Source organism: Dictyostelium discoideum (genome assembly GCF_000004695.1).
Source record: "Dictyostelium discoideum AX4 chromosome 3 chromosome, whole genome shotgun sequence".
In the NCBI taxonomy this organism is placed as follows: Eukaryota; Evosea; class Eumycetozoa; order Dictyosteliales; family Dictyosteliaceae; genus Dictyostelium; species Dictyostelium discoideum.
The window spans coordinates 1897040-1910681 of NC_007089.4; the positions used below are offsets into that span (position 1 = coordinate 1897040).

A 13642-nucleotide genomic window follows, 5' to 3' on the forward strand; every position below is an offset into this window, starting at 1 on the left:
ACACAATATCTAATTTTTTTTTAAGTATTTTAACATTCTAATAAATAATAAATAATACAGATTAAAAGTTTCTTTTTTAAAAAATTTTGTTTTATTTAATAATTAAGGTGAATTAACAACATCTACGATGACGACGACCGATATCAATGTCAAAGTTAATAACATTTACATTTGAACCACCACCACAACCTCCACAACCATTATTGAAACCACCTAAACCGCCCCATCCTCCAAAATCATTATCAAAACATGCTGTTGAATTAACATTAGCCATTGATCCATTATAGTTATAGGTTGATATTGAACTTGATGTAATTCTAGTTGAATTTGAAATTGATGAAATTGAATCTAGTAAATTATTTATTATTTTAAAAATAATTAGTAATATATAATTTTCAAGTGAAGTTTTAATTATATTAGGAATAAAATAAAATATTTACTAAAAATTGTCATTTGTATGATATTTATTTGTTTTTAATTTGTTTTTTTTTATTTGTATTTTATTTATTTGTTTTTTTATGTATTATTGTTTTTTTAAAAATAAATTTATAGTTTTTAAAATTAAAAAAAATAAAAAAAAATTAATATAAAAAAGGTTGAAAGAAATATAAATTAGTTTTTGAAAAAAATAAAAGAAATTTTAAACACTTATTTTGTTATTTTATAATAAATTTCAATTTTTAAATAAACAAATCAAACAATTTAATTTATTTATATTAAAAAAAAAATATAAAAAAATAAAAATAAAATCATTTAAAAAATAAAAAAAGTTATAAAATACAAAAAACAAATATTTAAAAAAAAAATTAAATAAATAAATAAGTATAAAAAATGGCAATTTTTAGTAAATATTATTTTTTATTTATTTTTAATTTTTTTTTTTTTTATTTTTTAAAAATAATAACTTATCATTTCTTACCATTAAAACATAATAAATAATAGAGTCAATTTCTTCAATTTCAAATTCAACTGGTTTAATGGGAAGTTCAATTGGTGCCTCTAATCTTGATGGATTTGTTAGTAATGGTAATTGAATTTCATGTTTTGATGGTTGTTGTGGTGGTTTATGTGGATGGGGTGGTTTTAATGGATTGGGTGGTAATGGTGGTTTTAATAGTGGTGGTTGTGGAGGTTCAAACACAAATATAATTAATCTTGACATTGATATTGGTCGTCGTCGTAGATGTTGTTAATTCACCTTAATTTAATTAATAAATAAAAGTGATAATTTTCATCTTTTTTTCTCCTAAATTTAAAATTAAAGTTTTTATTAATTTAAATTAATACCTTTTACATTTTATTTTATTTTTGCATATTCCAAATAATTATTAAAATAATTTTAAAATTGAAACTCTTTTATTTCAATTTTAATTTCTTAGTTCCTTTGAATTATCTTTTTTAACTCCAAACTTCAGGGGGAAAAAAAATAGAATAGAGGTATATTTGGAAAAAAGGAGGAAAGAAAAAAAAAAAAAAAAAAAAAAATTTGGATTTATTAAAAATTAAGATCTTTAAAAATGAAAAATAAAAAAATAAAAAAATAAAAAAATAAAAAATTAATTATATAATTTTTGGAAAATATCTTTAAAACAAAAATTCAAATTATTATTTTATTTATTAATTTGAGTAAATTAGCAACATCTACGGTGATGACGACGACCAATATCAATGTCAAGGTTAATAACATTAACATTTGAACCCCCACCACAACCATTATTGAAACCACCTAAACCGCCCCATTCTCCAAAATCATTATCAAAACATGCTGTTGAATTAACATTTGCCATTGATCCATTATAATTACAGGTAGCGATTGAACTAGATGTAGTTCTAGTTGAATTTGAAATTGATGAGATTGTATCTTATAAATTGTTTATTAATTTAAAAATTATTAGTATTTTAATATTTTCAAGTGAAGTAATTTCTTAAACTTATTTTATTCCTAAAAAAATATTTACTAAAAATTGTCATTTTTATTTTATTTTTATTTGTTTTTTATTTGTTTTTTTTTAAATTGTTTTTATATTTTTATTTTATTTATTTATTTAAAAAGAAATTTATAGTTTTTTTAAATTTTGCAAAAAAAAAAAATAAAAAATAAAAATAAAAAAGTGGAAAGAATAATAAACTTGTCTAAAAAAAAAAAAAAGGAAATTTAAAACACAAATTTTGTTGTTTTATAATAAATTGCAGTTTTTAAATAAACAAATCAAACAATCTATTTAACTATTAATATTGAAAAAAAACTATTAAAAAATAAAAAATAAAATCATTTTAAAAAAAAAAGTTGTATAAATAAAAAAAAAAACTTTATTATATTTTTAAAAAAAAAATAAACAAATAAAATGGCAATTTTTAGTTAATATTATTTTTTATTTATTTTTTTTTTTTATTTTTTTAAAAAATAATAACTTATCATTTACTTACCATTAAAACATAATAAATATCAGAATCAATTTCATCAATTTCAAATTCAACTGGTTCAATGGGAAGTTCAATTGGTGCCTCTAATCTTGATGGATTTGTTAGTAATGATAATTCAATTTCATGTTTTGATGGTTGTTGTGGTGGTGGTTTAGGTGGATGGGGTGGTTTTAATGGATTGGGTGGTTTTAATGGTGGTTGTGGAGGTTCAAACACAAATATAATTAACCTTGACATTGATATTGGTCGTCGTCGTCGTAGATGTTGTTAATTTACTCTAATAATAAATTAAATGATAGTTTTTATCTTTTTTCACCTAAATTTAAAAATAAAATTTCTTCACATTCTAAATATTTAATTTTAAAGTTGAAACTATTTTTTTTTTTTTTTTTTTTGAAATAAAAGCGAAATGTAATATTTTTTAAGATCTTAGAGTAATATATAAAACAATATGATTAGAGAAGAACAGGTATTCATTGGTTCACATTTATTTCCACCACCCTATTGTATTGAAAATTCATTAAAAAAATTAGTTGATATGTATAATGTATTAAAATTAAATGGCACAGATAGAATAGTTTTATCTTCTTGGTTAATGTATCAATTATTGGCACTTCATCCTTTTTCTGATGGTACTGGTCGTTTATCTCGTCATTTTTGTAGTTGGTCATTGCTTTCAAATGGTTCAATATTACCAATTTCTTTTGGTAATGTAAAAGGTGTAAATAAAGGTCATAAAACTTTGATTGTGTGTGTTCAGAATTCAAGATCAAATGTAGGTATTCCAAGTGCCCTTTCAACTAGAATTCTTTTATCTCTTTTTAATTCATTAAATAATTTAGATTCAAAACAAAAACAATAAACCGCACTGTAAATGTTAATATAAATATCGGATCTTAATTTTTATTTTCAAATAGATAATCTTTAAATTTAAAACTCATTTTTCCAACTCATTTTTTTTTTTTTATTTTTAAAAAAATACCAAAAAACTAATTTAAATCTAGATATATTATGAATTATTATTTTTTTTTTTTTTTTTTTTTTTTTACTAAACTAACAAAGAAAACTGCCAACAACATTAAATGGATTATTCATTATTATTTTAAGTTTACTCCTCACAATTCTCAAATGAAATCTTCATTACCATTTCTTTAAAAAAAAATCACAAAAAAATCACAAAAAATCAAAAAAAAAAAAAAAAAAGAACCAGGCAATTTTTTTTTTTTTTTAGACACGAGATATTTTGTGAAAGGAGGTAAAAAATAAAATAAAATTAAATAAATAAAAATAAATATATAAAAAATAAAAATAAAAAGAATAATATTTACATTATTAACATTTAAAAATAATGTTTTAGATTTTTAATTAATTATATTTAAATTTAAACGTTCAAATTAACCCGATATTTTAATAGAATTAAATATTATCATATTTTGAAAATTTTTTTTTTTTTTTTTTTTTTTGGACGTTGGTGAAAAATCATAGTACTTTTTTTATTTTTTTTATTTTTTTATTTTTTTTTTTTTTTTTACAATTTGATCAAATTGTTTGCTTGTAAAAAAAATTTTTTTTTTTTTTTTTTGTGTTTTAAATAAAAAAAAAAATAAAATAATTAAAATAGAATTATTGGACTTTAATAAAACATTTCTATTTTTTTTTTTTTTTTTTCAAATTACATTAGAAAATAATAGTAATAATAAAAAATTGCCACAATCATCATAGTCATATTCGTTAACTTTTATATGCCTTTTCTCTCAGACACAAATCAGTTTTTTAGTTTTAGTTTTAGTTTATTTAAAGATCTCTTCAAATAATTATAATTGATCAATATCTAAAATTATGACCGATCGTAAGCCTCTTCTGTCAAAAAATGAACAGGATTACGATGAAATTAATGGAATTTCTATGGGAAATAGAGCTGTAAATCCATCAGTTCTTCAACATAATGTTGTTATTTTACCAATCGATGAAAATAGTAATAATAAAGACAATAATAGTACAAATAGTAGTAATAATAATAATAATAATAACAATAACAATAATAATAATAATAATACATATCAAGAAATTGGTAAAGGTTCAAATACAACAACTACAAATACAACAACTACAAATACAACAACTACAAATACAACAGATAAAAATAAAAAAAGAAAGAAGGATAAAATTCCATCTCTTTATATTGCAGAAAAAGAACAACCAATTACATTTGACGATTTTGGAATTACAGATGATACAAATCCAATAGAAGTTAAACATCAAATTCAAAATCATATGTTTGGTTTTAAACCATTCAAAAGTAAACTTACAAAGAGAAGAGTTGAAGAACGTTCGCCTGAAGTTCAAAGTTTATATTCCGATGAGCGAAAAGATACAAATCCAAGTAAGTTTATTTATAAACATTATTAGTACAATATTTCAAAATTAATTAATTATTTATTAATTTTATATTTAAAATAATAATAATTATAATTATAATAGATTCAATTCCAAATACAATTGGAAATGTAGTTTATTGTATAATATTTGGATTCCCATTATCAATTCTATATGTAATTTGTAGTATAATATTATGTTTAACTTATTTTGGATTACCATATGGTAAATTATTTTGGAGATTAAAAGGATTTGTTTTTTGGCCATTCGGAAAATATTTACAATTATCAACTACAAATTCATTATTTGGTCAAGATGAAGAGAGATTACCAATTAGTAGTGGAAGAAGAAGAGCTCAATCAATTGCACATAGAAAATTAACTTTATATAATTATATTGGTGCTTTTGTTTATTATCTTTTTATTGCACCATTTATTATAATTTCTGAAACTATAGTTTTATCTTTAGCTTGGATGTTAGTTGTTTCAATTCCAACTGCAAAAGTACTTATTTTTTAAAAATCAAAAAAAAAAAAAAAAAAAAAAAAAAAAAAAAAAAAAAAAAAAAAAAAAAAAAAAGATTTATTAACTTAAATATTATTTTTAACAAAATATATATATATATATTAATTTTTATTTAATTTTAGAATCACACTAAATTATTAACTCATTTAATAACAAATCCATTAAAATTAAGAATTGAAGATTATCCAAGAGCAGATTGTCAAATTTTATTATATCCAGTTGAAGCATTTAATAGATTTTATTATAAATATACAATTAATGGAATGAATGTTGTTTTAGTTAGTGTGTATTTATTTTTTTTAAAAAAAAAAATATTTATATATATATAGAATTATTTTACTAATTTTTTATTTTTTTATTTTATTTTATTTTTAGATTTATTACCATTTGTAATTATATCATTGGTATTTGGATTCTTTTTAGAAGATAAGATAAATCCAATTGTTATATTTATTTGTTGTTTATTATCAACAATTCCATTATCATATTATAATGGTATGGCGATTGCAAGTTTATCAGCACAAACTAGTTTTGCAATTGGTGCACTTATTAATGCAAGTTTTGGATCGATTATAGAGCTAATTCTTTATGTTGTTTCAATTAGTGGTGCACAAGAAGAGGTAGCAAGATCAGCGTTAACAGGAGCATTATTAGGTTCAATGCTATTGATTCCAGGTTTATCTATGGTTATTGGTGGTTTAAAACATAAGGAACAACGTTTCAATCCAACTTTAATGGGAGTAAATACCATTCTTTTGATGATTGCTGTTGTTGCAGCATTTGCACCAACATTATTCTATAAAATTTATGGTAGCTTTGGATTTAGCTGTACATCCTGTATTCAACAACCAACCAATGTTACAGTGGATGGTGTTGCAATCAATGGAACCACCACCAATACATTGATGGATTGTGGTAAATGTACAATCGTCTCGTCGGATTTAGACGAAGATCCAATTTACACACAAAAAGCACGTACACTTATGTATATTTGTTCTGGTATACTTCCATTGACCTACTTCATTGGTCTTTTATTCACATTGAAAACTCATACTCATATACTTCATGCACCACCAGAAAAGAAGAAACAAGAGCCTACTGATGAAACAAAGGAAAAGAGTATAGAATATGAATGGTCAAAATTACAATGTATCATTGTGTTATTGGCTTGTACAACCATGTTTGCATTGGTATCAGAGAAAATGGTTGGTACGATCGATCCAGTGGTTAGTGCATTGGGTTTAACACATGAATTTTTAGGTGTAACCATTCTTGGTATCATTCCATCCGCTGCAGAGTATCTAAATGCCGTCCAATTTGCAATTCATAATAATATGCCTTTGGCTTTAGAAATTGGTGCTTCTGCTGCCGTTCAAATCACTTTATTCCAAATGCCAGTATTGGTTTTCATTTGTGCAGTTTATAATCATCTAAGTAGTGAAGGATCTTTCACTTTAATTTTCCCATTAATGGATTTCTTTGCTATCTTTTTTGGTGTAATGGTTATGAATTTAGTATTTTCAAATGGTAGAACAAATTATTTCATTGGTTCAACTCTAGTTATCATTTATTTAGTAATTGTATTTTGTTTTTATTTTACTCCAGTTGCTTGAACTTAAAAAAAAAAAAAAAGGTTTTAATTTTATTATTCCTGCATTATCCATAAAAAGAGTTTCAAAAGTTTTAAAGAAAATATCAAGAAAAATATCAAAGGTAAAAAAAAAAAAAAAAGATCTCAAAAAAAAAAAATAAAAAATAAAAAAAAAAAAAATTAATTATTAAAAAAAAAATCTAAAAATAATCTGTTTTTTTTTTTATTTTTTATTTTATTTTTTTACCTTTCTGCAAATGTATTATTTTTAATTACCAATATATTTTCACACCCCAACAAATCTATTCTTTTTTTTTTTTTAAAGACTGAAATAATTTTCGGTGGAGTATTCCACTTTTTTTTATTTTATTTTTATTTTTTTTTTATTTTTTTTACTTTTTTATTTTTTTTTATTTTTATTTTTATTTTTTTTTTTTTTTTTTACATCAAAGTTATCAACCACACAATTTTGATAATCAAAAAAAAATAAAAAATAAAATAAAATAATAATTTAAAATTAGTTAAAGAATAATAATTTAACAATAATTTTAAAAATAGATTAATTTAGTTTTTTTTTTTTTTTTTTTTCCCTCATTGCTTGAATAAATAAAAAAAAAAAAAAAAAAAAAATGGAATACTATTATTACATTATAATAGCAGCAGTTGGTGGCTTTGCAATATTGACATTTATAATTATAGTTGTATTGCGATTAAAAAAATCACAAAAAATGAGAGAGCCATTATTACCAAAAGAAAAAGGAAATGTTTTTGTTTATAAAAGAGATACTCAAGTTCAAGAAAAGGGTAAATAAATAAAATAAATAATAATAATAATAATTCATATGTCTTTCATATTATTATTATTATTATTTCATATACTAATATTACTTTAAAAATTAACTTTGTTTAGAGGAACAAGTTATGATGAATGCAAGATTATATTTAAGATCAACAATTTATAGTTTACAAGATAAAATACCAAAATTTGGATCAAGATCTGATAAAGTATATTTTGGAGTTTTAGGTAATTCATTAAATAAATTAGAGAATGATAGAATTATGGCAATGGTACCAGTTTCAAAACATTGGCCAATTCCATTAAATTCAGAAGCTGGTAGAACCACATTTAGAACCATCATTAAATCATTGGAAATTCATCCATTCATTAGTGTACCATTATTGGTTGATTTTATACCAGAGAAACATGTTGCTGTCTCTGTTAGACCTTTCTATGCCGATAGAGGTTCATTAAGAGATTTCATACATAAATCAAAACCAAAAATGCCATACGCTGATAAATATGATACTCATCTTCAATTAAATGAAAAAATAGTTTCAAAATTTGGTAGACAAATTTTAGAAGCTTTAATATTTTTAAAAAATCATAATTTCCCTTATTTTCATTTAAATTCTGCAAATGTTTTAGTTGATGATCAAATTTGTTTGTAAGTTTTTTAATTTAAAAAAAATATATATATAAAAAAAAAAAAAAAAAAAAAATTACTAATTAATTTATTTATTTATTTATTTATTCATTTATTTTAGAATAAGTGATTATGAAAATTCATTTTTAGGATTAGAACCAAGATTTTCAGATTTTATTAGACAACATAATGAAAAGATTGATCCAGATGTATTATCATTTGGTTTAGTATTATTTGAGATGGCATGTGGTTATGAGATGGAGAATCCACATTCAGTTGATATCTCTATTCCAGCACATTGCTATCCAGAAGTTAGAAAAGTATTAGAAGCAATTTTTAAACCATTCTATGGTACACCAATTACATTGGAAGAGTTGAGTAAAATGGATTTCTTTTCATATCATAAATTTAAGAATTTACCACTTCACAGATTAACTTATACTTCAAGAGAACGTGATATGATGGATGCTGTTATAAAGTTAAATAAAACTTTTCTTTCAACAAATTCAAAACCAAATTCAAAAGATTTATCTCAACCAAAATTAAAAGATTTAAAAAAACAAAAAAAGAGAAAACAATTAGTATTCACTCAATCTTTTGAACCTATTAAAATGGAGAGTCAAAATGGTGGTGGTGCTGCTGGCGGTGAATATGGAAATGAGGGTGGTTATGCAATTTCAACTTCTTCTTCATTACCAAGTAATTTCTTGGCAAATGTAAAACCTGCAAATTCAACATCATATTCATTACTTTCAAATACTACAACAAATACAACTAATACTTCAACAAGTAGTAGTTTAAATAGTAGTTTCAATAGTAACGTTTCAACTTCATATTCAAATGCAACAACCACTACAAATACCACTTCTGCATCAAGTGTTTCACCACCAATTTCTTCACCACCTCCACCTCCACCTCCACCACCACCATCCAAATCTTCAGGACCACCACCTCCACCACCACCACCACCCAAATCTTCAGGTCCTCCACCTCCACCACCACCCAAATCCTCCCCACCACCACCAGCTGATGGCAGTAGAAAAGGTTTACTATCCTCAATTGAATCTTTTTCTTCTTCAAAATTAAAAAAAACAAAAACTGTTGATAAAAGTGGTCCGTTATTAAAAAAATCTTAAAACAAAACAAAACAAAACAAAACAAAAAAAAGAAACCAAAACAAAAAATAAAAAATTAAATTATTTAAAAAAAAAAAAAAAAGCACACATTTTATATGATCATGATGATGACGATTAGTTTTTAATTTCTATTCCTTTATAGTGTGAGGTTAAAAATAAGTTAGAAAAAAAAAAATTGAACATGCACAAATTAGAGCATTATCATTTTTTTACATCGTTTAATTTTTTTTTTTTTTTTTTTTTTTCCTAAAAAATAAAGCACCGCTTTGGGTGATAATTATGTATCTGTGGTAAATCTTTAAAAAAATATAAAAAAAAAAAAATTTCAAATAAACTAATTGATTTTCTTTAATAAGGTTTTTTTAAATTAAATTATAATAATATTTGAATTTCAAACTAATCATTTTCATTAAAAATGGAATTTGATTATCCTTTTTTTGAAAATAAAAAAAAAAAAGAAACAGTGTCATATCTAAGCTATTTTTGTTTTTTTTTTTTAAAAAAAAAAAAAAAAAAAACACACCAATACCTCTATTTTTTGAATTGGATAAGGGGGTGGGGGTGGGGTAAGGGGTAGTGAAATTGGATTAAAATAAAAAATTCAATATAATAATATATAAGAAAATAAAATAATATTTAAAAAAAACAATGATTTTGAGTGTGTTGGTGTATGGGTGCAATTTTTATTTTCAGATAATTGAATTTAAAATAAAAATAGAAATAATTATATTTGAATTTGTAATAAATTAACAACAATAATGATAATAATAACAATATTAATAGAAAAAAAAAAATAAAAAAAAAAAAAAAATTAAAATAGATAAAAAAAAAAATATAATTTTTTAATTTTATTTTTTTATATTTCAGGACAAATAAATGGTTTTTTAATTTTATTTTTAAATTTAAATTATTATTTAATTTTATGATTAAAAAAAAAAGTAAAACAAATAAAAAAAAATGTATAAAAATTTAAATGTATGTGTTTTAGGAAGTGTAGCTGTTGGTAAAACTTCAATGATTGAATCATTGACAAATGGAAATTATGATAGAGAACATATTCCAACAATTGAAAATAGATCAATTAAATTATTACAACACAAAAAAAAAGTTTATAATATATTTATTCATGATACAGGTTTGTAATCTTTAAATTTTTAATATTTTATTTTTTATTTTTTAATAAAATAATAATAAAATTAATAATAATTTTTTTTTTTTTTTTTTTTTTTTTTTTTTTTTTTTTTTTTTTTTTTAAAAATTCCAATAGCTTCAATCAGAGAATTAAATTTCTTAGTAAAGGAATCAATTAGCCAATGTGATTCATTTATAATTGTATTTTCCTTAAATGATGCAAACTCAATTGAATCAATTCAATTTTATAAAGATTTAATATATGATACATTAAAGTGTAAAAAAGGGTCAATACCAATTGTAATCGCTGCAAATAAATTAGATACAAAGGTAAATGATCCAACAATATATCAAAAAATTAAAAAAATTAATAGGTTATATTCATTACCATGTATTGAATGTACTTCAAAAGATAATGAAACAACAAATTCAGTTTTTAAATTATTATTAAATAGTGTTGAAAAAAAGACAACAAAAAGACAAATAATCCCAAAAGTAAAGTTTTACTTTAAAAAAAAATTTTCTTTGACCTATTAAATTAAATTAAAAAATAAATAAACTTTTGTAAATATGAAATTAATTTTTTTTTTTTCTTTTTTTTTTTTTTTTGCCAATTTAAAATAAAACCCTCCGAAATTTAATAATTTTTTGTGTTTTTCTTTTTTTTTTTCATTTTTTTTTATTTTTTTATATTTTTATTTTTTTTAAATTAAAAAAAACTTGAAAAAATGGAAACTAAAAATATCTGATTTATTTAAAAAAACCAGTGGAGATTAAAATATTTAGTGGTACCCAGGTGAAAAAAATTTTATTAACTCGAATATTTCTTTTTTGATCTTGAACATAAAAAAAAAAAAATAAGAATTGGAATTGTCCAAAAAGTATTTAAATTTTTTTTTTTTTTTTTTAATTTCCATATTCCCAAAAATAAATATTTAAAATAAAAAAGAATTAAATAATTAAATATAAATAAAATAAAAAAAAAAATATTAAAAAAAATGATTGAAAGTAAAATCCCTTCACAATTTTCAATAAATTCACATAATAATGTATGTGAAGCTTCAAGTTATTCTGATCATAGTTTTGATGATAATACCCAATCAATTCCTTTATCACAAGTAGTGATTAGATCAGATTTTGCCAATGAAACATCAGAGAGACAATCCAAAATTATAATTGAAAGATTCAATCAAGGTATAAAGAATCCAGCATTTACAGATTCTCCAGCATTGGGTCGTGCTTTTCCACGTTTAGATTCAAGTTATTTTGCTTTAAGTAATCGTGACAAAGTTGCTGAATTATTCGATCCACGTGGTCAACGTTTTAGTACAGTTTATTCTGCAGATCCAACCACTATCATCGAATACAATGGTGGAATCCCAAAAACTAGTCGTTATTTCACTTTATACGGTAAAACTGTTTTAAATGTGCCATCTGGTCATTTCGCAAAAGCCTTATCAAAGAATCGTCCAGTAATTTATGGTGAAGGTCCACATGTAATAATTGATCCAACTTTTATATTTGATGAAGCAACTGGCTTTGTTAATCAACAAGAACCATTTATAAACCATTCAACCATTAATGTTCTTCGTGTTCCATCTGGTAAAGTTGCAAAAGTTTGGGTTGGTACTCAACCATTGATTTTAGAATCTCGTCGTGAACCATACGTTTTTGTTGATGCTCAATTTAAAGTTGTCGAACAAATAGGTAGTCAAGATAAATACTTTCATAATTCATCAGCTACATTTATGGAACATGGTTCAATTAAAAGAATTATTCCACATACTGGTGAAGTTGCAGTCACATATAATAATGGTGTCCTTGAAATTATTCAAACACCAAAAGATGGTAAACCAGTTATTATCGATTCTCCAACTCATAATTTTGAATGTTTCATTCAAACAAGTTTACAAACTTGTTTATTCCCATCAAATGAAACTAAACAACAAGCTATTAAAGATAATAAAAATGCGACATCTGATGAAGTTAATTTAAAAATTTTCCAAACTAGAGATTCACTTCGTGTTGGTGTTGTATTGGTAATTGCATTTAGAATAATTGATCCTCAAATTGCACTCACTAAATTAGGTAAAGAAGGTATTATCAATCATATTGAAAATATTTCATTCGCCGATATGGGTAAAGCAATTCAATTAAGTACTTTACAAGAGATTATGTATTTCAATGATACAAAGCCATCTGCAACTATTGATGCATCTGCTCAAACAATTCAAGATCGTGTAAAATCTCATTTGGCAAGAGATTTATATGAATATGGTATTGAATTAGCTCGTCTTCAAATTGAAACAATAAAAGTTTTGGATACCGAAATCGCTAAAAAACTTGCTGGTCAATCAGTTACATCTGCTGAATTCACAACCAAACAAGCAACGCTTGTAAAAGAATATGATATCAAAACCACTGAAGCTCGTCTTAAAGCTGAAACCGATAATATTGCATTAGAACAAAAAGGTATAGCAATTATTGCAGAAGCTCAAGCAAAATTAGAATCTGCTAAAAAACAAGCTGAAGCTTTACTTGTTACAGCTAATGCTCAAAAGAAAGTTCAGGAAATACAAGGTGAATTATATTCCAAATTCCCGATTCTCGCTGAAATTGAATTGGCTAAAATTAAATCCGAAGCTTTAAAAAGTTCAACACTTTATATTACTCCTCAAGATGCTGGTAACTTTATGAATTCACCATTCTTTTTCATGGAAAGAATGCTTGGAAAACAACAAACCAACATTAAAAGTTAAAATATTTCAATAGTATAACATATAAAAAAAAAAAAAAAAAAAAAAAAAATAAATTTAAATTAAATTTTAAAAAAAGATAATGTAATTAAATTTAGAAAGAAAAAAGAATTTTTTTTGTTTCAAATTAATAATTAATAAATAAACAAATATTTATATATATTTTAATTTCTTTTTTTTTTTTTTTTTTTTTTTTCAAAATCTTGTATTAAAAAAGAAAATCAACTTAATATTATCGGATTTTAATAAAAGATTTTGAAAATATTATATATTAATTATT

General features: G+C 22.5%; 8 protein-coding genes and 1 pseudogene across 8 annotated transcripts; 7 read left to right on the forward strand and 2 right to left on the reverse strand.

Moving 5' to 3' along the window:
* Positions 1 to 112: 112 nt before the first annotated feature.
* Positions 113 to 453, reverse strand: DDB_G0279293 (hssA/2C/7E family protein; the record flags this gene model as incomplete). The annotated part of the gene is made up of 2 exons (XM_636684.1): positions 113 to 348; positions 441 to 453. The coding sequence occupies 2 exons, from the start codon at positions 451 to 453 to the stop codon at positions 113 to 115; spliced, it is 249 nt and encodes an 82-aa protein (XP_641776.1).
* A 483-nt stretch (positions 454 to 936) lies between these two features.
* Positions 937 to 1190, forward strand: DDB_G0279399 (annotated as a pseudogene; the record flags this gene model as incomplete).
* Positions 1191 to 1631: 441 nt separating this feature from the next.
* On the reverse strand, positions 1632 to 1971 carry DDB_G0279295 (hssA/2C/7E family protein; the record flags this gene model as incomplete). Its single annotated transcript, XM_636686.1, has 2 exons — positions 1632 to 1861; positions 1959 to 1971. The coding sequence occupies 2 exons, from the start codon at positions 1969 to 1971 to the stop codon at positions 1632 to 1634; spliced, it is 243 nt and encodes an 80-aa protein (XP_641778.1).
* Positions 1972 to 2345: 374 nt separating this feature from the next.
* DDB_G0279297 (hssA/2C/7E family protein) lies at positions 2346 to 2695 on the forward strand (the record flags this gene model as incomplete). Its single annotated transcript, XM_636687.1, has 2 exons — positions 2346 to 2358; positions 2451 to 2695. 2 exons carry the CDS (start codon positions 2346 to 2348, stop codon positions 2693 to 2695), a joined length of 258 nt encoding a protein of 85 aa, XP_641779.1.
* Positions 2696 to 2875: 180 nt separating this feature from the next.
* On the forward strand, positions 2876 to 3286 carry DDB_G0279299 (hypothetical protein; the record flags this gene model as incomplete). The annotated part of the gene is made up of 1 exon (XM_636688.1): positions 2876 to 3286. The coding sequence occupies one exon, from the start codon at positions 2876 to 2878 to the stop codon at positions 3284 to 3286; it is 411 nt and encodes a 136-aa protein (XP_641780.1).
* A 977-nt stretch (positions 3287 to 4263) lies between these two features.
* Positions 4264 to 6937, forward strand: CAX1 (DUF307 family protein; the record flags this gene model as incomplete). Its single annotated transcript, XM_636689.1, has 4 exons — positions 4264 to 4807; positions 4906 to 5303; positions 5447 to 5596; positions 5654 to 6937. 4 exons carry the CDS (start codon positions 4264 to 4266, stop codon positions 6935 to 6937), a joined length of 2376 nt encoding a protein of 791 aa, XP_641781.1.
* A 607-nt stretch (positions 6938 to 7544) lies between these two features.
* slob2 (Slob family protein kinase) lies at positions 7545 to 9475 on the forward strand (the record flags this gene model as incomplete). Its single annotated transcript, XM_636690.1, has 3 exons — positions 7545 to 7719; positions 7826 to 8360; positions 8461 to 9475. The coding sequence occupies 3 exons, from the start codon at positions 7545 to 7547 to the stop codon at positions 9473 to 9475; spliced, it is 1725 nt and encodes a 574-aa protein (XP_641782.1).
* Positions 9476 to 10432: 957 nt separating this feature from the next.
* rsmJ (small GTPase) lies at positions 10433 to 11143 on the forward strand (the record flags this gene model as incomplete). Its single annotated transcript, XM_636691.1, has 2 exons — positions 10433 to 10610; positions 10743 to 11143. 2 exons carry the CDS (start codon positions 10433 to 10435, stop codon positions 11141 to 11143), a joined length of 579 nt encoding a protein of 192 aa, XP_641783.1.
* A 461-nt stretch (positions 11144 to 11604) lies between these two features.
* On the forward strand, positions 11605 to 13365 carry vacC (vacuolin C; the record flags this gene model as incomplete). The annotated part of the gene is made up of 1 exon (XM_636692.1): positions 11605 to 13365. One exon carries the CDS (start codon positions 11605 to 11607, stop codon positions 13363 to 13365), a length of 1761 nt encoding a protein of 586 aa, XP_641784.1.
* Between the last annotated feature and the right edge of the window lie 277 nt (positions 13366 to 13642).